Source organism: Callithrix jacchus, chromosome 22, assembly GCF_049354715.1.
Source record: "Callithrix jacchus isolate 240 chromosome 22, calJac240_pri, whole genome shotgun sequence".
NCBI lineage: Eukaryota > Metazoa > Chordata > Mammalia > Primates > Cebidae > Callithrix > Callithrix jacchus.
Window position 1 is genome coordinate 34,111,195 of NC_133523.1, and position 24,264 is coordinate 34,135,458.

The 24,264-nt window shown below is 51.7% G+C and overlaps 1 protein-coding gene across 6 annotated transcripts in view; it reads left to right on the forward strand.

The window, feature by feature from the left end:
• RYR1 (ryanodine receptor 1) overlaps positions 1-24,264 on the forward strand; it is a 149,654-nt gene that overhangs the window by 87,935 nt on the left and 37,455 nt on the right. For 3 of the 6 annotated variants that reach the window (XM_078359289.1, XM_078359290.1, XM_078359291.1), the window contains 19 exons: positions 1,134-1,304; positions 2,798-2,857; positions 3,430-3,567; positions 4,107-4,219; positions 4,599-4,695; positions 4,930-5,036; positions 7,868-7,919; positions 8,047-8,112; positions 10,053-10,152; positions 10,470-10,549; positions 10,646-10,722; positions 11,326-11,399; positions 12,127-12,144; positions 13,261-13,341; positions 18,321-18,409; positions 18,503-18,631; positions 18,741-18,845; positions 21,291-21,372; positions 22,112-22,299. In XM_078359289.1, coding sequence (XP_078215415.1) covers positions 1,134-1,304; positions 2,798-2,857; positions 3,430-3,567; positions 4,107-4,219; positions 4,599-4,695; positions 4,930-5,036; positions 7,868-7,919; positions 8,047-8,112; positions 10,053-10,152; positions 10,470-10,549; positions 10,646-10,722; positions 11,326-11,399; positions 12,127-12,144; positions 13,261-13,341; positions 18,321-18,409; positions 18,503-18,631; positions 18,741-18,845; positions 21,291-21,372; positions 22,112-22,299 — 1,827 coding nt within the window. The remainder of the gene's footprint in view (positions 1-1,133; positions 1,305-2,797; positions 2,858-3,429; positions 3,568-4,106; positions 4,220-4,598; positions 4,696-4,929; positions 5,037-7,867; positions 7,920-8,046; positions 8,113-10,052; positions 10,153-10,469; positions 10,550-10,645; positions 10,723-11,325; positions 11,400-12,126; positions 12,145-13,260; positions 13,342-18,320; positions 18,410-18,502; positions 18,632-18,740; positions 18,846-21,290; positions 21,373-22,111; positions 22,300-24,264) is intronic. The other 3 variants (XM_078359292.1, XM_078359293.1, XM_078359294.1) reach the window with 1 other exon arrangement.

Sequence of the window (24,264 nt, forward strand, 5' to 3'; positions counted from 1 at the left end):
GCTTTTACCAAAGCATCATGGCTGAGGTCGGGGGGGGAAGGGGGTGGGAGAGGCACGCAGCGCATGGTTGGGGAAGCGGGGGCACCCCCACTGTGCGGTGGTTTAAGGCTTGGGCTCTGAAATGTCTGGACTGGGGTTAGAATCCTGTCTTCATAGCTAGCCGTGTGACGTTGGTCAGGGGTCATCCTTTTGAGCCTCTGAGGGCATCCAGCCAGGGGCCCTCACCCGGGGCTCTGCGAGGACTCGGGGAGAAGCAGCATGCGTGGCCTGCAGCGGTGCCTGGCGTGGGGGTCGTGCTAAAGTTGCCAGCCGGCGTGGCTGTGGCTCTGGCCAAAGCTTGTCATCGGGGCTTCTTGTTGGCATGACCGGGGTGGCCCCAGCCCCGGGTCTGCACCCAGGGCTCCAGAACACGGCTGTGGGACTCTGCGCCCCGTGTCTCTGCTTCCAGATCTTTCTGGATGTCTCTTGCCTCTTGGGCCTTCCCGTCTCCTTGTCTTTTTCAGTCTCTCAGTGTCTTTCTTGCAATCTCTCTTGTCTCTTGAACTCTTTGTGGGCCTGCATCTTTGTTTCATTCTTGAGAACTCAGTCTTGGGATGTGAAGTGTGGGTCTGCGCATGCTGGGCAGGCAGTGGGGCTTGTGCTGGGGCTTCCAGGGGATTCTAGAAGAGGACTGCTAGAGGGTGAGACCGGCCTAGTACTGGGGAAAATCTAGATGGATTTGGGTTAGAAATTGGAGCCAGGCAGGCATGGTGGCATGTGCCTGTAATCCCAGCCACTCGGGAGGCTGAGGCAGGAGAATTGCTTGAACCTGGGAGACAGAGGTTGCAGTGAGCCGAGATCAAGCCATTGCACTCCAGCCTGGGCAACAAGAGTGAAACCATCTCAAAACAGCAACAAAAAAATGAGAAACTGGGAATTTGGGTTGTGGGCTTGGGTCTGGAGGGTCTCCGGTCAGGGCTGCAGGTCTGAGGTGTAGGGTCAGCAAGTCTGGGTGGAAATGGAGGTATCCTCGGAGGTGGCCCGGGGAGTGCCTGGTATCCAGACGGGAGTCTGCGGTGTGGACGCTGGCTGCAGGTTGGGGCTGAGGCTTGGGACTGGGGCTTGGGCTGGTGCTGAGCCCTGTGTTCCCACAGTCTGGCGGCTCGGACCAGGAACGCACTAAAAAGAAGCGCCGGGGGGACCGGTACTCTGTGCAGACATCACTGATTGTGGCCACGCTGAAGAAGATGCTGCCCATCGGCCTGAACATGTGTGCACCCACCGACCAGGACCTCATCACGCTGGCCAAGACCCGCTACGCCCTGGTGCCTGCCCAGCCCCGTCCTCCGAACCTTCCAGGATGCCACCCAGCACCCACTGAGCCACTGGAACCCTAGGGGACAACCAGGATCCCACTGAGCCCCCCGGGTCCCTGGGAGCCTTCCCTTCATACCCTACTGAGTTCTTTTCCGGGACCCTGAGGACACACTGGACCCTCTGGGATGCTCTGAGAACCCCACTCAAGATACTCCCAGGCCACCACAGACCCAAGGCCCTCGATGAAACCCCACTGAAACCTAGCAAAGCTCTAGAACCCCTGGGACCCCCTTGAGGACTGCAGAACCCCACTGTCCCCAACTAGACCATGCCAATCCTGCTGAGACCCTGAGAGTTCCCCCAAGAAAAAGCCCCCGAGACTCCTCTGAACCCTCCACCAAGGCCCCCTCAAGCTCCTTGGAACCTACTGAGCCCTCATGACCCCTCCTCCCCTCCCCGCCAAGGCTGAACATCTGGGTCTCCACTGAGCCCTTGGCTCACCGTCCCTTTCCTTCAGGGCCCTGCTGATGCCCAACTAAGCCCCCAAGGACTCTCAAGGACTCTGCTCAGGGACTCCCCGGGCCCCTGAGTAGCTCCCCCTGATCCATAAGCCCCATCCCCAGGACCGCACCCAAACCTCCAAGGTCTTAAGCATCCTGGAGACCAAAAGACCCTGGCCCTAGAACCTCTTAATCTCCCCGGGATGCCAAGGAGGCCTCCCAGGACCCCACTTACTCCTTGTATGGGACAACAAGGACAATCGCCCTCCTCTCTGATCCTTTCCAGTTTCAGGGGCCCTAAGGATGCCTCCAAGGATTCTGCCCCAAGACCCCTATAGCCTTCCCCAAGACCATACCAACACCTGACAACCTCCTAACCCCCTGGGCCCCTAAAGTCCACCAGTTTCTCCCCTGGTACCACCAGGACCCCTTCCCTCAGGGCCTCAAGCATCTCTCAGGACTGCTGAGTCCTGTCAGGACCCCACAGAGCCCTCCAGGGCCCCATGGACCCCTCACTTTGGTCCTGGAGGGCTCCCCCTTCTGGGACCCCAGTGAACCTCCACCCTACCGATGCCCCTCTTTGGCCCCCGTGTAACCAGTGACTCAGTTGACCTGTCTGATCCCCCATGACATCTGCTGACCCCTTCTGATCTTCAAAGACTCCCTGCCCCACTCTGACCCCCAGTCATCCCTCTTTGGCCATATTTGACCTTTGATGATATTCTCTTGTCACCTTTTGCCTCCTCCCAGACCCCCACGAGCCCCCTTGAATCCATACTGTATCTTCAAGGTGACTCTGTGACCCTCTGGCCCCTCTAGGACCCCTTCTGACCACTGTCAGCTTCTGCCTCCTTTTTGTTTCTCTCAGTTCCCCCCCCCCAACCCCCACCAGAAAAAAAAAAACTTCAGTTCCTGGGGTGCTGGACCTGGAAGGAAAGGGTTGTGGGTCAGGTAGGAGGCTGGGACTTCCAGAGTGACCTGGCCTGGTCCTGTTTCCCCAGAAAGACACAGATGAGGAGGTCCGAGAATTTCTGCACAACAACCTTCACCTTCAGGGAAAGGTATGCCTCCTTCCTCCGCAAGCGAAAGGGGCAGGTCAGAAAAACAATCACAATATTAGCAAAGATTTGAGCACTTACCAAAGACCAGGCATCAAAGAAAGACCTCGAAGGTCAGGAGTTCGAGACCAGCCTGGCCAACATGGCAAAATCATGTTTCTACTAAAAATACAATAAGACTGGGCACAATGGCTCAAGCCTGTAATCCCGGCACTTTAGGAGGCCGAGATAGGCGGATCACCTGAGGTTAGGAGTTCGAGACCAGCCTGGCCAACATGGTGAAACCCTGTCTCTACTAAAAATACAAAATTAGCTGGGTGTAATGGCGGGTGCCTGTAGTCCCAGCTATTCTGGAGGCTGAGGCAGGTGAATGGCTTGAACCCAGGAGGCAGAGGTTGGCAGTGATCCGAGATCACACCACTGCCCTCCAGTCTGGGTGACGGAATTCCGTCTCAAAACAAAAAAGACCTCAACATGTACTCACCCACTGAGTCCTCCCAATAATGGAAAGGGGACATCCAGCTGAAAGGTGGGGAGGGTCCCTCACACTGACCACCCCTCCTTCCTCCCCTCAGGTTGAAGGCTCCCCGTCTCTGCGCTGGCAGATGGCCCTGTACTGGGGTGTCCCGGGTCGCGAGGAGGACGCCGACGACCCTGAGAAAATCGTGCGCAGGGTCCAGGAAGTGTCAGCTGTGCTGTACCACCTGGACCAGGTGGGTGGGGCCGGAGGGTCTGACTGCTGGGTCTCTAGGCAGAGCCTGAAGACGGGGTGGGGGGTGAGGGGGAGGGGAGAGTTGAGGGGGCTTTTAAGAATGTGGGCATCGTCTGGAGATGACTATTAAGCTTTGGGGCTGGACAGGAGGTGGCGCCTTGAGTTTAAGGTGAGACTGCTTAGAGTGGATCTGGGGACGGGGCCTGCTGCTTAATCTTGCGTCTAGTGGCTGCTTGGGGAAGGGGCAGAATTTTAGGTCTAGGGATGGGGCCTAGAGGAGATGCCTTGAGTTCGTGGGCAGGGCCTTGGGTGGGTCGTGGAATCGGTCGTGTTCTGGGTGGTGGCCCTGGCTCTGTGGGACCAGGCCTGGGATGGAAACAGGTCTGGAGGCAGAGCTAGGACTCTGACTCTGTTGTTCTGCCGTGCGAGTCGGTCCTGAATATGGACTTGGGCACAGATGGGCACTTTCATCCAGGGCTAGGAGTGGGCATCAGGCCAGGGGCAGGGCCTGGGGATGTGACAGACTGTCCCACTCCCCAGACCGAGCACCCTCACAAGTCTAAGAAGGCCGTGTGGCACAAGCTTCTGTCCAAGCAGCGCCGGCGGGCAGTCGTGGCCTGTTTCCGCATGACGCCCCTGTACAACCTGCCCACGTAAGGCCCGGGACGAGGCGAGTGTGAGGAGCTGCGGAGAACGAGTGGATGGAGAGTCTGGAGAATGGAGATGATGGATGGAGAGTCTGGAGAATGGAGATGATGGATGGAGAGTCTGGAGAATGGAGATGATGGATGGAGAGTCTGGAGAATGGAGATGATGGAGAAGATGGAGAATGGAGATGATGGATGGAGAGTCTGGAGAATGGAGATGACGGATGGAGAGTCTGGAGAATGGGGATGATGGATGGAGAGTCTGGAGAATGGAGTGCCAATGTGATGGGGTCTTGGGGATGGTTGGGAGGCCTGCAGGCGCGTGGGAGGTCAGAAGGCATGGAAGAGGGCATGTCCCAGTGACGCCCAGACCTCTCCCCTGCAGGCACCGGGCATGTAACATGTTCCTGGAGAGTTACAAGGCTGCATGGATCCTGACTGAAGACCACAGTTTTGAGGACCGCATGATAGATGACCTTTCAGTGAGCTGGGGCCCACCTCGGGGAGTGGGGGTGAGCTGGATGGGGCTGGGGTTGAGACCACCCTTGACACACCTTCTGGGGTCACCCTCCACATCAAGGGGCCTAGACATGCCAGCCCCTGGCTGAAGTAGAACCAAAGTAGTGTGCAGGATGTGGAAAAAGAGAAAAAAATCCAGACCAACAGGGACATGGAGGCGGTGATAGGAGGGGGCACTAGAAACCCTCTCCCCGCAGAAAGCTGGGGAGCAGGAGGAGGAGGAGGAAGAGGTGGAAGAGAAGAAACCAGACCCCCTGCACCAGCTGGTTCTGCACTTCAGCCGCACTGCCCTGACGGAAAAGAGGTGAGGACTCTTCCCTGGGCCCCAGAAATGCCCCCAAGGTCCTGGGAAAGAGGGGCACCTGGCCACCCCCACTCCAGCCCAGCAGCCTCCCTGTGCCTCAGGAGAGGCCCTCTGTGTCCTGGGGGAGCCCAGGACAGACAGATCTTTAAATGTCACTTTGCTGGCAGGACACAGTGGCTCACACCTATAATCCCAGCACTCTGGGAGGCTGAGGCAGGCCACCAGTGGAGCCCAGGAGTTCGACACCAGCCTGGCCAACATAGCAAAACCCCATCTCTACAAAAATACAATAAATAGCCAGGCTTGGTGGTGGGAACTTGTAATTTCAGCTACCTTGGAGGCTAAGGCAGGAGAATTGCTTGAACCCAGGAGGCAGAGGTTGCAGTGAGCTGAGATCACAGCACTGCAATCCAGCCTGGACAACATAGCAAAATTCTGTCTCAGAAAAGAAACATAAATGTCACTTTGCTGGGACAGGCACAGCCACCATACTCTGTTGCATGGCTGACACTTCACAATGAACCCCTCAGGGCATCTCTGAGGGGTTCACATCACAGACAATGTAGATTAACTAGGCTTTTTTTTTTGAGACAGAGTCTTGCTCTGTCACCAGGCTGGAGTGCAGTGGTACGATCTCTGCTCACTGCAACCTCTGCCTCCCGCATTCAAGCAATTCTCCTGCCTCAGCCTCCGGACTAGCTGGGATTACAGGCACGCGCCACCACACCTGGCTATTTTTTGCCCTTTTCGTACAGACAGGGTTTCACCATGTTGGCGAGATGGTCTCGATCTCCTGACCTCAGGTGATCCACCCGCCTCAGCCTCCCAAAGTGCTGGGATTACAGGCATGAGCCACCGCGCCTGGCCGATTAACTAGGCTTTTCTAGAAGATGTCTTGCTCAAATAAAATCAGTACAGTATGAAAAAAAAAATCCATATGTATGATAGATTTCCAACAGACAGACATGGCAGGGGGGCACTTTCTCTAATTCCCTCAAAGGCTTCATGTGGGCTAATGACGGGCTTAGTAATAAATAACTGTGATGCAGACGCCCCGGCTGGCAGCACTGACCAAGTGCTTACCGTGTGGCAGGCACCAAGCTAAACAGTGACTTCTATATCCTCTCACTTAATCGCCGCCACACTGTGAGACACAGCTCCTTTGTGTGGATAAGGGAATTAAGGCACAGGGATTTGATTTTCATTTTGTTTATTTATTTATATTTTATTATTTTTTTAATTTTTGTGACGGGGTTTTGCTCTGTTGCCCAGGCTGGAGTGCAGTGGTGCAATCTCAGCTCACTGCAACCTCTGTTTCCTGGGTTCAAGTGTTTCTCCTGCCTCAGCCTCCCTAGTAGCTGGGACTACAGGTACGCACCACCATGCCTGGCTAATTTTTGTATTTGTAGTAGAGATGGGGTTTCACCATGTTGGCCAGAATGATCTCAATCTCTTGACCTCATGATCCGCCCGCCTCAGCCTCCCAAAGTGCTGCGATTACCGGCATGAGCCACCGCGCCCAGCGGCCGTATTTGTTGTTGGGCTGACAGGTGGCAAAATGGCTCTGGGAGCGCTGGCCCTCCATCACTCCATTTTAGCATCCCCAGTGGAAAGGGAGTCCCTCTACCATTAGCTCCAGCAAACCTCACTGAATGGCCAGTTATGGTGGCTCACGCCTATAATCCCAGTACTTTGGGAGTCCAGGAGTTTGAGACTAGCCTGGGCAACATGGCAAGACCCCTGTCTCTAAAAAAAAAAAAAAAGAAAGAAAAATTAGCCAGGTATGGTGGTACATGCCTGCAGTCCCAGCTACTCAGGAGACTGAGGTGGGGGGATCACTTGAGCCTGGGAGGTCGAGGCTGCAGTGAGCCTGCCTGCACCACTGCATTCCAACCTGGCCAACAGAGCAAGACCCTGTCTCAAAAACAAAACAAAACAACAAGTCCCAGAATAGGTTCCACTGGACAGCATGGGTGACGTGGCCATTTCTTTTTTCTTTTTTTTTTTTTTTTGAGACGGAGTTTCACTGTTGTTACCCAGGCTGGAGTGCAATGGCACAATCTCGGCTCACCGCAACCTCTGCCTCCTGGGTTCAAGCAATTCTCCTGCCTCAGCCTCCCGAGTAGCTGGGACTACAGGCACGCACCACCATGCCCAGCTAATTTTTGTATTTTTAGTAGAGATGGGGTTTCACCTTGTTGACCAGGGTGGTCTCGATCTCTTGACCTTGTGATCCACCCACCTTGGCCTCCCAAAGTGCGGGGATTAAAGGCGTGAGCCACCGCACCCAGCCTGACGTGGCCATTTCTTACCTGTCATCATGGCCACACAGATAAAAGTCCTCATTGGCCCTGCCTTTGTCACAAGTCACCCTGGCAGTGGCCACTCCAGCCAGCTGAGCCACACAGCCTGAGCGTGGGGAGGGTTGGCCCTCCAAAGGAAGGCCCTCCAGAAGCTCTTTTTTTTTTTTTTTTTTTTTCCTGAGACAGAGTCTCAGTCTGTCACCCAGGCCAGAGTACAGTGATGTGATCTCGGCTCACTGCAACCTCTGCCTCCCGGGTTCAAGCAATTCTCCTGCCTCAGCCTCCAGAGTAGCTGGGATTACAGGCACACGCCACCACACCTGGCTATTTTTTGCACTTTTCGTACAGACAGGGTTTCACCATGTTTGCCAAGTTGGTCGCGAACTCCTGACCTCAAGTGATCAGCCCACCTCAACTTCCCAGAATGTTGGGATTACAGGCGTGAGCCACCACACCCAGCCCAGAAGCTCTTGTGGGATGGGGATCCTCTCCACTGGGTCCTGACCACTCCCCTTCTTACTTCCCCAGCAAACTGGACGAGGATTACCTGTACATGGCCTATGCTGATATCATGGCAAAGGTGAGCCCCCACACCTCGTCTGGTGCAGGTTTCCCGCTCCCCACCTGCAGTGCTTGTCTGCAAAAGGGGCTGGGGTGGTATGGGGGGGTCTGATTTGTTCATCCCTTAACTGATGCCCCCTCCCCAGAGCTGCCACCTGGAGGAGGGAGGGGAGAACGTCGAAGGTGAAGAGGAGGTTGAGGTCTCCTTTGAGGTAGGTGGGCTCAGGAGGTCCTGGAGGGAAGGGATGGGGGACCCAGACTGCAGGCACCTCCCATTCCTTCAGCATGTGTTCACAGAGCAAAGCTCTGGGACACGGCAGTGACCAAGTCAGTCCACTGGGTAGGCAGACACACACACCAGTCAAACTAACAGCACAGGGTATGCACCGTGGTCATGGGGAAAAGTAAGGTCAAGGGGTCAGGGCTGGGATGATAGGGACACAGGCAGAGGGGTCAGGACCAAGATGGGGGAATCTCAGGAGGATAAAGCAACCCAAGCAAGTACCTGACCCAGCCTGCAGGAAAAGATATCAGGGAGGGCTTCTCAGAGGAGGGGAGGTCTGAGCAGAAGGATAAAAGGAGCCAGCCAGTTAAAAAGAGAAAAATGTTCCACATAGCGGGAGCAGTATATGCCAAGGCCAGGTGGTGAGAAAGAGCTAATAAACGTGCAATTCACCTATCCATTCGTTCCTTGGGACAGTTCGGGCATCTGGTGAACCCTTTCTTAGGGTCATGTTTTTAAATGTGTAAAATGAATTCATAGCAGAGGAAACAAGTATTGAATAGCTATCCAAATATTTTAAAAATGAGTTTGTGGCCGGGCGCAGTGGCTCACGCCTATAATCCCCGCACTTTGGGAGGCAGACATGGGTGGATTGCCTGAGGTCAGGAAGTTCAAGACTAGCTTGACCAACATGGTGAAATCCTGTCTCTAAAAAAAAAATGAATTTGTGATCCAATAATACTTGCACATTGTTAATCTATCAAATAAGAAGATCTAAGGCCTGGTGCAGTGGCTTATGCCTGTAATCCCAGCACTTTGGGAGGCCCAGGCGGATGGATCGCCTGAGGTTAGGAATTCAGTACTAACCTGGCCAATATGGTGAAACTACTAAAAAATACAAAAATTAGCTGGGCATGGTGCCATGTGCCTGTAATCCCAGCTACTCAGGAGGCTGAGGCAGGAGAATCCAGGAGGCGGAGGTTGCAGTGAGCTGAGATCACACCATTGTACTCTAGCCTGGGTGACGGAACGAGACTGTGTCTCAAAAAAAAAAAAAAAAAAGCTCTAGCAGTGGACCCAACAGCTACCATGACTGAGAAGTAGTGATGGGCATAAGTGATATTCTGAGACATTGAAGCTATTCTGAGTCTCTTTTCCTGAACCAAAAGAGCACAATTGGAATCGGAAGTGGTTCTAATACTGCAACAATAATGTGATACGGGAACATCTGTGATTTTTTTTTTTTTTTGAAGACAGAGTCTCGCTCTGTCACCCAGGCTGGAGTCACTCAGCTCACTGCAACCTCCGTCTCCTGGGTTCAAGCAATTCTCCTGCCTCAGCCTCCCAAGTAGCTGGGACTACAGGCGCGTGCCATCACGCCTGACCAATTTTTTGTATTTTTAGTAGAGATGCAGTTTCACCATGTTAGCCAGGATGGTCTTGATCTCCTGACCTTGTGATCTGCCCGCCTCAGCCTCCCAAAGTGCTGGGATTACAGGCGTAAGCCACCATGCCCGGTCACATCTGTGATTTTTATTGGTGACAAAACCACAGATTCTGCTAATATTGCTGTGATTTATGGCTTCATCTCTAAAGGAAGGAAATGCTACATTGCTGTTAGAGGGTAGAAAACATAAAAATGTAACTTTTCATCATCCAACTTCAAAGATGGCCTGGAGGTCTGTGGGCTCAGGTTAAGATTGCTGCATGTCCAGCTCTGATTTATGTAGGTCTTGCCTAATGCCTAGCCCTGTGCTAGGTACAGGAGATAAATCAAGGGTGTGAGCCCCAGGGGATGGAGGGAGCTCATGATTGAAGGAGAGAGTTGTGGATGTAGCTGGAACAGAGAGGGCAGAAATGAGAATGTGAGGGGGAAAGGCTGGGCTGGAAAGCCTGGACTTGCCCCCATGGGTCTGCCTCCCTGCTCAGGAGAAAGAGATGGAGAAACAGAGGCTTCTGTACCAGCAAGCACGGCTGCACACCCGGGGGGCAGCTGAGATGGTACTGCAGATGATCAGTGCCTGCAAAGGTGCTCCTCACATGTGCATCGGGCTCTTCTGAGTGCATTCATCCTGTCCTCACTCTTCCCAGCTCACCTGTTTCCTGTGAACCCATTTGCCGCCCCTCCATGCCTGTGGTTTGCATGCACACCCCAACCCTTGCAGCTTCCCCTTGCATACCTGCCTTGCAATTTCTTATTCTTCCATTGCAGTCACCGCTGCATGCACTCCTTTGCACACTCTTCCATCCCCTTCTCTCACATCCCCTGGGATGGCTGTTTTCTGGTGGCTGGAACACACTGCCTTCCAACTGGGTGGACCATCTTTTGTTTCCCACTCCCTCTAGGAGAGACAGGTGCCATGGTGTCCTCAACCCTGAAGCTGGGCATCTCCATCCTCAATGGAGGCAATGCTGAGGTGCAGCAGGTAACAGAGGCAAAGGGACTTGGGAGGAAGGCAAAGAGGGATGGAAGGTTCTTGTGTGACTCCCAGTTTCCTCCTCCCCTGCCTCCCCCTCTGCAGAAAATGCTGGATTATCTGAAAGACAAGAAGGAAGTTGGCTTCTTCCAGAGTATCCAGGCACTGATGCAAACGTGCAGGTAGGTTCGAGTATACCTCTATTTTTAAGTTCTGTTTGGTGCCTCTGCCACCCCACTCCTGGTACCATTTCTGGTTCTAATTCTGCTCTTTTAGCGCAGGAAAAGAAACTCACTCAGAATCGCTCAAATAACAGGGAATTTATTATAAGAATTAATGTAGAACAACAGGGAGGCAAAATGTCATAGGCTTTAAGAATGAGTTGCATTATGGCTTCCAGACAGTAGAACCAAAAACTTGTTTAGAATTCAAGGGGGACTCGGCAGCAGGAGATTTGGGAGCTCTTTGTTGACCCCTGTTAATATGCCTCCACTGCTGTCTGTCTTTATTGGCCTCTTGCTGCTGGCTGACTTTTCCTACCCTCTGCAGCTTTTGCTAACGGGTGGTTTCTGTTCTTCGTTATTTCAGCTTGCACAGGGTTCATCCTGGCCCTACATTATGTCCTAACTTCTGCCAACCCTTCATTTCCACTTCCTCTTGATTTCAGCACATATATGGTTTACTGTGGCTCTCCAGCCCACCGTAGTGGGGAGCTGTTAGACCCTGGAAGAGAGGAGGGCAGAGGCTTCATCACATCCCCCCTGTCTTTCCTTTCTTTTCCTCAGCGTCCTGGATCTCAATGCCTTTGAGAGACAGAACAAGGCTGAGGGGCTGGGCATGGTCAACGAGGATGGCACTGGTGAGGCCCTCCCTTGGGCTTCCCTCTCCCCGGGACATCTTCCTTCAGGATTCCTGCCACCCTACCCCCACCTGCCATTACCCAGAGCTCCCTTCCTCCAAGACACCAGTTCCCAAGGGCTCCCTCGGGCTCCTCCCCTGTTATGGTCCCCCAGTCTCACTCCCTCCATCCCTCCAGGATCTCCCTCCCCATGCCCACCACCTCCTCCCATGTCCAGAAGTCATTCTGTCTTGTCTTCTTGCCCATCGCCCCATGGACCCCACCCTCCACCTGCCCCAAATGTCACTCCCTGGTTGCTGTTCTCTTATTAATGTCCCTAATCCAGGTTAATCACGTCTCCTCTTTGCCGTGTTGTGCTGTGTCTAACCTTTCCACCCCGATCCTCGCTCCTGCCTTTCCACCTGTACCTCTTCCTCTCTCTCTCTCTCTCTCTCTCTCTCTCTCTCTCTCTCTCTCTCTCTCTTTCTCTCTTTCTCTCTCCCTCTCCATCTTCTTTCATTCCCTCCGCTTTTATCCTCATTTCCTACCCTCTTTCCTGCTAATCTACTTCCTTCTGTCCCCTTATCATTCTGCCTTTCTCTCTGTTGGTTGTTCCTCTCTCTGTGTGTCTGTGCCTTTCTGTGTCCTTGTCCCTGACTGTCATTGTGTGTGTTCGCGGTCTCTGTCTTCCTCTCTCTTTTTCTCTCTTTTCTCCTGCTTCCTCCTCCCATCCTGTTGGCTGCCCCAGTCATCAATCGCCAGAACGGTAATTCCCCCAGCCCATCCCCGTGCTGTGCCGCTGCCACCCACCCCTCCTAACCCTGGCCACCCCTCCACCTGGGGGCTGAGGATCTGGGACGTGGAGGGGAGGGAGGGACCCTTCAGCAGGTGCACTTTGCCAGTGCAAAGCTTGGAGATCAGGAGTCTGGGGAATATGATTCAGGTCCCAGATCAGCCACTGAGAATACATGGGCCTGTGAACGAGCCTCTTACCTTCCCTAAGCTTCACTTTCCCCGTGTGTAAAACAGAAGCTAGAGAACACGGCAAAGGTCTCTTTCCAGCTGGATATTGTTAGACTTCCAGACCCAGATTCGCAGTCCCGGTGTGGAGTAATCCCCACTCCCACCTACTCTGCTCTCTGCGCCCTGACCTCAGATTGGTCGGTCAGCGGTTCCCATCCACCAACAGAATTGGTTGCCTCCGGCATCCACTCTGATTGGTGTGCGCGTGCCTCCTCTGCGCCTGCCTCCTCTGCGCCTGCTCTGGTTGGCCCATTTACGGTCTAGCCTCCTCTCCTACCGCCCACCATGATTGGCTTCATTCAGACGTCCTTTCTGATTGGCCCTTGTTTACACATCTCCCCTTTGCTACTCCTGGATTGGCTGCTTTCAAGGCATCTGGGCCAACTGGCTGGCTTTCAATCCCCATCTCTTATCCCAGCCCAATCTCCCCCTGCCCAGAGCCTTTGTGTGAAAGCGACCTGACCCAAACCCCCATAATCCATTAACCTCCATGGCCTGGAGGGGGGCTTGAGGGCGTTACCAGCTGCCTGAATGTCTGCTAGGTCAGCAGACATTCCCGGATGTAACACAAGTTGTGGCATCAGAGGGCACTGATGGAGAAAGACACTTGAGGCCTCAGCTTCATGACTCAGGGCCCCTTGGGTCTCCATCTGCTGATGTCATGGACTCTGAGGTCAAGACTGCCTGGCGTCATGGATGCCCATGGCCCTCACAGTGTCTTTGAAGTGGCAGCTGCTCCTCCCAGCACCCCCATGCTTTGTGCATGCATGTGCAGTGTGCATGAGCCTTGTGCATGTGTGTGCTGTGTCTTGGCGCATCTGACCCCTCCTGGGCCTCCTGCTCCCTCCCTTCCACCCAGGAGAGAAGGTCATGGCTGATGATGAATTCACACAAGACCTGTTCCGATTCCTACAATTGCTCTGTGAGGGGCACAATAATGGTGAGGAGGAGGGGTGTGGGGTGGAGGGGAAGCCGAGGTTTGGGGCTGATACAGAAGGGTTGCCTGAGTTAGTCTCCAACCCCCCTCCTCCTCCTATCAATGATGACCACTCTCTAGCCGGTGTCAATCCACCTAGCTTTCAAAGGGGGCCTGGCGCAGTGACTCGAACCTGTAATCCCAGCACTTTGGGAGGCCGGGCAGGTGGATTTCCTGAGGCCAGGAGTTTCAGACCAGCTTGGCCAACATGGTGAAACCCTGTCTCTACTAAAAACACACAAAAATAGCAGGGCATCGTGGTGCATGCCTGTAATCCCAGCTACTCAGGAGGCTGAGGCAGGAGAATCGCTTGAACCCAGGAGGCAGAGGTTGCAGTGAGCGGAGATCGAGCCATTGCACTCCAGCCTGGTCAACAAGAGTGAACCTATGTCTCAAAAAAACAAAGAAAAAGCTCTGGAATTTCTGGAATCTAGCCACTTTGCTTCCCCTTCATCTCCGGCCAGTCCAATTCCCCAAAAACAACCTGCCAAAAACCAATTTGGCCAAAAATCAATTTGCCCAAATGGAGAATTTGTCACACGCCATTTTCCCACAGGCATTCTGCAGTGGCTGCCGAAGTTCAATACACGTGATGGATTCCTGTAGGTTAGGGACAGAAAAGACCTAAAGGATAAACTGCCTGGCATTTAAAAATAAATCTATTAGAATCACTTGTTTATTTTGCTTATAAAATCTTTGCAGAGGGAAGATCTGTACGAAGGCCTGCAGATTCTTTCCTATCTTAAGAGTTTTCTCTTTTGTTGTGGTTCAGCCAGTTTAACAAGATTGAGGGTGACAGCGAATCAATTACAGGACACCAGTGACGAGGAACACAGCCCAATGCAGCAAACCTAGGTTATAGCTCTACAGAGCAGTCAGAATCCTGCACAGCAAACTTTCTGCCCAATGCCATTTCCTATAACAAACACGTACAGTCTTGAGATTGTGGTTATAACCCTTAGCAGATGATTAGGAAACCACAGGCTACCCGGAAATTAACTTGCATGACAAGAATTGGAGTAATTAGAACCCCTACTTCCATAGAACCTTCCCCCACTTGGTTAGTGCTCATTAAGTAATTGATTTGTAAATATCTTTAGTCTTTGTTCTTTTTTTCAACAAAGGATAAAGCATGATCCCCTTTTCTTGAATTTTCAAAAGCTCTTGTGTCCACAACCAGTTTTCAAGTTTTGTTAAATATCTTTGTGCCGTGGGATTAAGATTTTCTTTTCCTTTTTTTTTTTTTGAGACAGGGTCTCGCTGTCACCCAGACTGGAGTACGGTGGCGTGATCACAGCTCACTGCAACCTCTGCCTCCCGGCTTAAGTTATCAACACCTCAGCCTCCCGAGTATATGGGTCTACAGGCATGCATCACCATGTGTGGCTGAGTTTGTTATTTTTTATAGAGATGAGATCTCACTATGTTGCCCAGGAGGTCTCGAACTCCTGGATTCAAGCAATCCTCCTGCCTTGGCCTCCTAAAATGCTGGAATTACAGATGTGAGCCACCACACCCAGCTGGCACTAAGATTTTCATTCTTTGATGTTAACTAAGATGGAATCAGCCTTTGGGTTTAAAAAGAATTTTCTTCCTCGAGAATGTGTTTAGAAAATGAGAATGTTGTTAGCAGAGGGATTGCTGTCTCCCAGCAAATTTGCATCCCAGTCCTCTGCCTAAATTCATGGCCCAATTCTAGAAATTAGAAATACCTTTCACATCTCAGGGGCCTTGCATGTCTTGAGGAGTCAGTGCTATTCAAAGCAGACAAAAGATTTGTCTCTCACTAATTTGCACATGTCTATAACAGGTGTTTTCAGTTGGCAGAATTTTTTTACAGGAGCTGTGTATCTTTTATTTTTGCATATAGTCCAATTTAAATTAACGCTTTTTTTTTTTTTTTTTTGAGATGGAGTTTCGCTCTTGTTACCCAGGCTGGAGGGCAATGGCCCAATCTCGGCTCACCGCAACCTCCGCCCCCTGGGTTCAGGCAATTCTCCTGCCTCAGCCTCCTGAGTAGCTGGGATTACAGGCACGCGCCACCATGCCCAGCTAATTTTTTTTGTATTTTTAGTAGAGATGGGGTTTCACCATGTTGACCAGGATGGTCTCCATCTCTTGACCTCGTGATCCACCCGCCTCTGCCTCCCAAAGTTCTGGGATTACAGGCGTGAGCCACCGCGCCTGGCCCTAAATTAACACAATTTAACAATTTAACACAAATAAAGGAGTTAGCCGGTTGATGGGAAAGCCTGTACCTTTGCTTATAAAATGTCGAATATTTGAGTAAGCTTTGTCTGTATCATGAAACCAGGCAAAATGGGTCTTCCATCGAGCCAACCTGATAGAGCAATTGTGAACGGACTGTAAAAAAGTTAGGCAGAGCCAGGTGTGATGGCTCACGTCTGTAATCCCGGCACTTTCGGAAGTGGGGCAGGTGGGTCACGAGGTCCAGAGTTCGAGACCAGCCTGGCCAAGACGGTGAAACCCCATCTGTACTAAAAATGCAAAAATTGGCCTGGCACAGTAGCAAGCACCTATAATCCCAGCCAATTGGGAGGCTGAGGCAAGAGAATCGCTTGAACCTGGAAGGCGGAGGTTGCAATGAGCCAAGATTGTGCCATTGCACTCCAGCCTGGGTGACAGAGCCAGGCTCCATCTCAAAAAACAAAAAAGTGCCTGGGCACAGTGGCTTACACCTGTCATCCCAGCACTTTGGGAGGCAGAGGCAGGCAGATCACAAGGTCAGGAGATCGAGACTGTCCTGGCCAAAATGGTGAAACCTGGTCTCTACTAAAAATACAAAAATTAGCTAGGCGTCATGGCACGTGCCTGTAATCCCAGCTACTCAGGAGGCTGAGGCAGGAGAATTGCTTGAACCCAAGAGGCAGAGGTTGCAGTGAGCTGAGATCGTGCCACTGCACTCCAGCCTGGGCGACAGAGCAAGACTCCCTCTCAAAAAACAGAAAGGGGAAAAGAAAAACTGGGGCGAATATTCTTTCAGGGGCTGTAAAAAACCTTCCTGTGCTGTGCAACATGATGCTATAAACATTTAAAAAGACTTGACTGGGCGCTGTGGCTCACACCTGTAATCCAGCACTTTAGGAGCCTGAGGCAGGAGGATCGCTTGAGCCCAGGAGTACAAGACAAGCCTGGGCAACAAGGAGACCCTGTCTCTCAAAAAAGAAAAAAAAATTATAGAGTATAATAAACCTCCAATCATGTACTACAGTATAATAAACTCCAACTACCTGTCACTCAGCTTTAACCGTTTGCTGCCATAGAACAATGTTTTTTAAATGTGGGAACCAACCCATCAGATGTGCAGGGATCAGTTTCACGCAGCGGTTATCATCGTAATTGCACACCGGCATGCTTGGTTAGCCTTAAAAGATACTGAGGCCCAGGTTTGGCCTCTAGAGGTTCTGGTTTAATTGATCTGGGGTTGGGCCCGAGCACTGGGATTTTTAAAAGCCTTCTGTTTGTTCTCATGTGCAGCCGAGGTCGAGAGGATGAGAACCACAAATTTCTTCTTTCGTAGTTAACTAGAGCAGTACAGGATGGAAAAGAACAGAAGGCATGGCACAGAGCAAGGCAGTGTGAAACTTCTGTTTCAGGAGTATGTGAATACCATTTCAGATTGAACACATTTCAGGTCTCAATGTAGAAAGGATTTCCTACAGTAGATTGCAGTCAGAAAAGCTTGAAAAATTACCGCGCAAGAATAGAAACTTCACAAGGGCAGAGGCTGGACACACGGCTCATGCCTGTAATCCCGGCAGTATGGGAGGTTGAGGTGGAAGGGTTGCTTGAGGCCAGGAGTTCGAGACCCGCCTGCGCTGGTCTCATCAAAAAAATGTAAAACTTGGCCGGACGTGGTGGCTCACACCTATAGTTCCAGCTGCCCAGGAGCCTGAGTTGGGAGGATCACTTGAACCCAGGAGGTGATGGCAGCAGCAAGCCATGATTATGGCACAGTACTCCAGCCTGGGCAACAGAGGGAGACTTTGTCAAAAAAAAATCCCCCACAAGCCCAGGAACTGTTTTCTTTCACTACTAAATCTCCAGAGTCTAGAATACTGCATGACAGATAGTAAGAACTCAATAAATGTAGCAAAGAATATGTGACAATCTTAATCTCATTAGCATGTAGTATACACTCGATAAAATAGGTTGAATAAATGAATGACCAATCCTATGTTCCCTGGCCTTTAGTAGGTGCTCAATAAATATTTGTTGGGTAAATGCTTGAATATTCCCAGCACATAGTAGGCATTCTATGAAATTGTTTGGAAACAAATGGGGTACTGAATCTCTATTTCTCCCTGCTACACAGCTGGTGCTTAATACATATTTATTAGAAAAAAACAAGTGAATAAATGACCCTCCACCACATTTGACACATAGTAGGCCCTCAATATTTTTATTTTTTAATTTTCTTTTTTTTTTTGAGATGGAGTTACATTCTTGTTGCCCAAGCTGGAGTGCAGTGGCGCGATCTCGGCTCACTGTAACCTCCTCCTCCCAGGTTCAAGCAATTCTCCTACCTCGGCCTCCCAAGTAGCTGGGATTACAGGCGCCCACCACCACGCCTGGCTGATTTTGTGGTTTATTTAGTAGAGACAGGGTTTCACCACGTTGGCCAGGTTGGTCTCGAACTCCTCACCTCAAGTGATCCACCCACCTTGGCCTCCTAAAGTTCTGGGATTACAGGCATGAGCCACCACGCCGGGCCAGTATTTTTAGATCAATGAATAAATGATCATCCATCTTTCTCTGACACGTAGTAAGTACTTGATAGTCATTAAATAAATTGATGATTATATGCCTTGTGGCATACGATAGGTACTCAACACGAGTGTTGCGTAAATGAATAAATGACCCACTGTTCATCTCGCCTAGCACATGGGAGGTGCTGAATGAGTGAGTTTTCATCTCCCCAGACTTTCAGAACTACCTACGGACACAGACAGGGAACACAACCACTATTAACATCATCATCTGCACGGTGGACTACCTCCTGCGGCTGCAGGTGAGGACGTGAGACGGTTCAGGTGTGACTTGGGTCAGGGGCTGCCGTGCCATGGTCACCCCCAGCACCCCCTCACCCCCTGCCTGCCCCCAGGAATCCATCAGCGACTTCTACTGGTACTACTCAGGCAAGGATGTCATTGAGGAGCAGGGCAAGAGGAACTTCTCCAAAGCCATGTCGGTGGCTAAGCAGGTGTTCAACAGCCTCACTGAGTACATCCAGGTGGGCGCGCCCCTGGGGGCGGGAGTGGGAGGGGCGGGGGTCGCGCATCGCCATCCCTGATGCCTTCTCAGGGATTCCCTTCCCGTTCACACGGCCCTCTGCCCCCCAGGGCCCCTGCACCGGGAACCAGCAGAGCCTGGCGCACAGCCGCCTATGGGACGCTGTGGTGGGATTCCTGCACGTGTTCGCCCACATGATGATGAAGCTCGCTCAGGTTCGAGCCCCTCTGGTCTCCATCCACCTGTTCCCAGGTGTCCCCCAAGTGGTCCATTTCCAAGTCTTGCCCCATTGGTCAATTTGTCACCCAAGTGCTCCTGGCATGTCCCAGACTGTTTCCCTCCCAGTAGCCAAATCCATCCTCCTCCTGGATTGGCTCTCTGCCTTACCCCGCCTCCTCCTCTGCCCCCATTACCGGCTGGTTTTCCATCTACGCTTTCGTTGATCTGACGTTTGGTCCCCTCCCCAATGGTCAGAGCTCCTCTATGATTGGTTAGTGTTTTTCTCTCTGATAAGGTCATCTCAGATGTGGACAGTCCTTCGGGTAGGATGGGGCTGGCTTCTAGATTAAAACCTGGGGCTGAGGCGGTATCTTGCTTCTTTATCTTGCCTGCGGCAGATGACACCCATATCAGGCATTCATGATGTAAGATCCTCGTTGAGCCCTATCTCCTATTTCCATAATCCTTGTGTTCCTCTTTCCCTCACCCCTTTGCAGCCTTGCCAATGTCTCACAAACACTTAATCCGTCTGCTCTGCTTCTGTCTGGTAACCATATTCAAGGCTGCCATATGCTGTTGCGCAGGTTGTGCACTGTACAAAGACACGATCTCTGAGGGCACCCACATCCCACAAATCGTAACTATATTGGTGTGTGTTGCAATAGTTTAGTTTTCCAGCAGATGGCAGTAAAGTATCCAGTATACTATAACTTCCCAACAGGAAGAGTTTTAGAGGGTACCTTTTTTTCTAGGGGCTGACAGAAACCCTAACTGGTGTCATCTGACTTTTTAAAAGGAGTTAAAGTTAGAATGCAATTCCTCCATGTCACAGCAGCTAAAGTTGTGCTGTTGGTATCATCCTAAAATTCTAGAGAGTGTTGGTGTCATCGTGTAGAATTCCAAATCCTGCGGGACTAATTCATCCGCCACTATCAAGTCTACGTTGCAAAAGCTAGAAATCCAATGCAAAGCAGCGGCTTAGGCTTAAGAAAAATAAAAATAAAGAATTTATCAGGCCGGGCGTGGTGGCTCACGCCTGTAATCCGGGCACTTTGGAGGCCAAGGTGGGCGGATCACCTGAGGTCAGGAGTTCAAGACCAGCCTGACCAACATGAAAAAAAATATATATATATATATATATATATGTTCGTATCAGAGACCTAGGGCATTGAGTGATGTCAGTAGAACTGTCTCCTCTTTGACTGCATTTGCAAGCGGGCTCTCTCCCTGGGCTGGAAAAAAATGGTGCCTCAGGCTCCTATCCACCCCACTTCTTAACAGCCCCAGAAGGAAGAGAACTCGTCTTTCCTTAGAGCTCCAAGAAAAAAAACCCTGAGATTCTCTTTGACTGGCCTGTTGGGTCACATGTCCATCCCTGAGCCAATCAGCATAGCCTTGGGAAAGAAGGCTCTGATTGGCCGGCCTTGTCACATACCCACCTATAGAGCCAGGAGGTAGGGTTAGCTCCATATGCTGTGACTGTGGGACGGGAGACTCCACAGATGAAAACTGAGGGATTATTAATAGAGGACGGGGAGGGCTGGGCATGGTGGCTCACCCCTGTAATCCTGAGGCTTTGGGAGCCCGAGGTGGGCAGATCATGAGACCGGCCTGGCCAATATGGTGAAACTCCATCTCTATTGAAAAAAAAAAAAATTAGCTGGGTGTGGTGGTGCGCGCCTGTAGTCCCAGCCACGAGGGAGGCTGAGGCAGAAGAATCGCTTGAACCCGGGAGGTGGAGGTTGCAGTGAGCCCAGATTGCACCACTGCACTCCAGCCTGGGCGACAGAGCAAGATTCCATCTAAAAAAAAGAAAAGAAAAGAAATTACCACTTTGTGAGCCGAAACTGATCCCATGTTGGCAATTTTATGTGACTCAACCTACCATAAATGGGGCCATGAGCCAACACCTTGTGTTGGCGCTTTCTATGGGCCCTATGCCGAGGCCTAGGTTCCCCCAGACAGCTTACCAGAAAGCACATGCTGCCTCCCCAGCCCTCCTCCTGAGCTCGGGGTCCCACTCTTGTCATCACATCATCTTCAACATGCATCTGTCAAGCCCACCATAGGCCAGGCCATGCTGGGCTCACATGCCTCCCTGGGGGTCTCTGTCCCCAGCGTTTTTCTCTGTCTGTCTCTGTCTCTCTGGCCCACATGTCAGCCCCGCAAGCCTCCCAGTCCTCCTTGTCAGCCAGCCCCTTCCCGCTACCCATCAGCTATGGGGCCCTTCCACCAAGTGCCAGCCCCACCCCCACAATCTTGTCTCTCTGCCCCCTCCCCTGCTTCCGAGGAACATGTCTGGACTCGGGTCCCCTCGGAGGTAAGAGGGGAGAAAACGGGTTTAGGCCCTGCTGGGTAGGTGAAGAGGGGCAGAAGAAAAAGAGGTGGGGGAGGTGTCTGCCGAGGCCAGCCCTCACCGAGCTGGGGCGTGGGGTCTCTAGGACTCAAGCCAGATCGAGCTGCTGAAGGAGCTGCTGGATCTGCAGAAGGACATGGTGGTGATGCTGCTGTCACTACTGGAAGGTAAAGACCCCGGGCTGAGGGGGAGGGGACAGTAAGAAGGTTCGGAGAAGCCTGAGAATGGCCCTCTGAGACCCGGGAGGGCCCCACGTGACGTCATGTCAAGATCCATGGGTTGATGAAGAAGCCACACACAGTAGGGCAGGCTCAGTGGCTCATGCCTGTAATCCCAGCACTTTGGGAGGCTGAGGCAGGAGGGTCACCTGAGGTCAGGAGTTTGAAACCAGCCTGACTGACATGGAGAAACCCCATCTCTACTAAAAATACAAAATTTAGCTGAGCGTGGTGATGGGTGTCTGTAATCTCAGCTACCCGGAGGGCTGAGGCGGGAGAATCATTTGAACCTGGGAGGCGGAGGAATTACAAGCACGTGCCACCAAGCCCAGCTAGTTTTTGTATTTTTAGTAAAGACGGGGTTTCACCGTGTTGGCCAGGCTGGTCTCAAACTCCTGGCCTCAAGTGATCTACCCACCTCAGTCTCCTGAAGTGCTGGGATTACAGGTGTGAACCACCAGGCCCGGCCTGCCATCATTATCTTTATTGGGGAGGTGGGGAGGGGCAGGATCAGCCAGGTTGGCACAGGAGGCTGACGCAGGTCAGAAAGGGACTGGTTGGCAGGAGGCTGTGGCTAGCCAGGGACACTCCGCCAGCGTTGGTGGCTCCTGGGCTGGAAAGCGAGGCAAGCCCGTGGGGCCGCAGAAGGGAGTGTCCGCTGGCCACACTGACCTGGGACCGCCTGCAGGGAACGTGGTGAACGGCATGATCGCCCGGCAGATGGTGGACATGCTGGTGGAATCCTCATCTAACGTGGAGATGATCCTCAAGTTCTTTGACATGTTCCTGAAACTCAAGGACATTGTGGGTTCTGAAGCATTCCAGGACTATGTCACAGATCCCCGTGGCCTCATCTCCAAGAAGGACTTCCAGAAGGTGGGTGCGGGGCACCACATGGGTTGCCAAGGGCCACCCATACCCTTCCGGCTGCCTGCCTCAGGCAAGAGACATCTCTTCGAGCCTCTCACTCCTTATTTGTAAAATGAGGATAAAACAGTTTTGGGTTATATGCATTCTGTTTTCTTTTATTTTAGAGGCAAGGGCTCTCTCTGTTGCCCAGGCTGGAGTGCAATGACGTGATCACAGCTCACTGCAACCTTGATTCCCGGGGCTTAAGCGATCCTCCCACCTCAGCCTCCTGAGTAGCTGGGACTACAGGTGTGTGACATCACGCCTGGCTAATTTTTAAATTTATTTTTCGTAGAGATGTGATCTCCCTACATTGCTCAGGCTGGCTGGTCTTGAACTCTTGGGCTCCAGCAATTCTCCTACTTCAGCCTCCCAAAATGCTGGATTACAGACATGAGCCATCTCACTCAGCCCCTTGGGTTATTTTGAGGATGAAATGCATTGACACAAATGAGAATTATTAGTATTATCTGTATCAGTAGTCATAACATTATCATTTTGAATAGGCATCAGTTACTGCATCAATAAACATTCACTGGCGTCGTTCTCTTGTGTGGGGCTTGTGGTGACACTATTGACCCATCAATAACCAATTTTTGTATTTTTAGTGGAGACGGGGTTTCATCATGTTGGACAGGCTGGTCTTGTCCACTCCCGGCCTCAGATGATTCACCTGCCTTGGCCTCCCAAAGTGCTGGGTTTACAGGCATGAGCCACTGCGCCCGGCCTTGTATCATGTTTTTAAATATATAAAATGAATTCATAGCAGAGGAAACAAGTATTGAATAGCTATCAAAATATTTTAAAAATGAATTTGTGATCCAATAATACTGTGTGTTGTTAATCTATCAAATAAGATCTATGGCCGGGCGTGGGGGCTCACACTGTAATCTCAGCTACTCAGGAGGCTGAGGCGGGAGGATCTCTTGAACCCGGAAGGCAGAGGTTGCAGTCAGCCAGGATCCCACCACTGCACTCCAGTGATAGAGTGAGACTTCATCTCAAAACAAACAAATTAAAAAACCCATGATCTTGCCAGGAGCGGTGGCTCACGCCTGTAATCCCAGCACTTTGGGGGGCCGAGGCAGGTGGATCACGAGGTCAAGAGATCGAGACCATCCTGGTCAACATGGTGAAACCCCATTTCTACTAAAAATACAAAAAATTAGCTGGGCATGGTGGTGCGTGCCTGTAATCCCAGCTACTCAGGAGGCTGAGGCAGGAGAATTGCCTGAACCCAGGAGGCGGAGGTTGCGGTGAGCCGAGATCGCACCATTGCACTCCAGCCTGGGTAACAAGAGCGAAACTCCGTCTCAAAAAAAAAAAAAAAACTCATGATCCTGAGTAAGGTTTCACTGGATGCCAGAAGGGACTCTGGCACAGAAAGTTGTCTCAGAAACAGAAAGCCGGCGCTTTCACAGGTTTATAGTCTGATGCGGGAGGCAGTCACTAACTAGACCATTTTAAGTCTAAATAATGACGCCGCTAGGAGGGAAGTGATGGAACTTCCTTTTCAGGAACCCGCTCATCCTCCTCAATCCACCTCTCCCATCCTAACTCTTCCATCTTTTCTTAATGCAGCCCTGGACAAGTCACTGTCTTCTCTAAGCCTCAGTTTCCTCCTCTATAAAATGGGGATAGAATAATCACATTAACTATTAACTAATGGCAGAGTGCGGTGGCTCCTGCCTATAATCCCAGCCATTTGGGAGGCTGAGGCAGGAGAATCGCTGGAGCCCAAGTGTTTAAGATCAGCCTGGGTTCTTGCAGTAAAAAAGCCTAAAGCAGAGTTAAAAAAAAAAAAAAAAAAAGATCAGCCTGGGCAACATAGTGAGACCCTGTATCTATAACAATAAAAATAAAACAGGCCAGGCATGGTGGCTCAAGCCTGTAATTCCAGCACTTTGGGAGGCCGAGGCGGGTGGATCACGA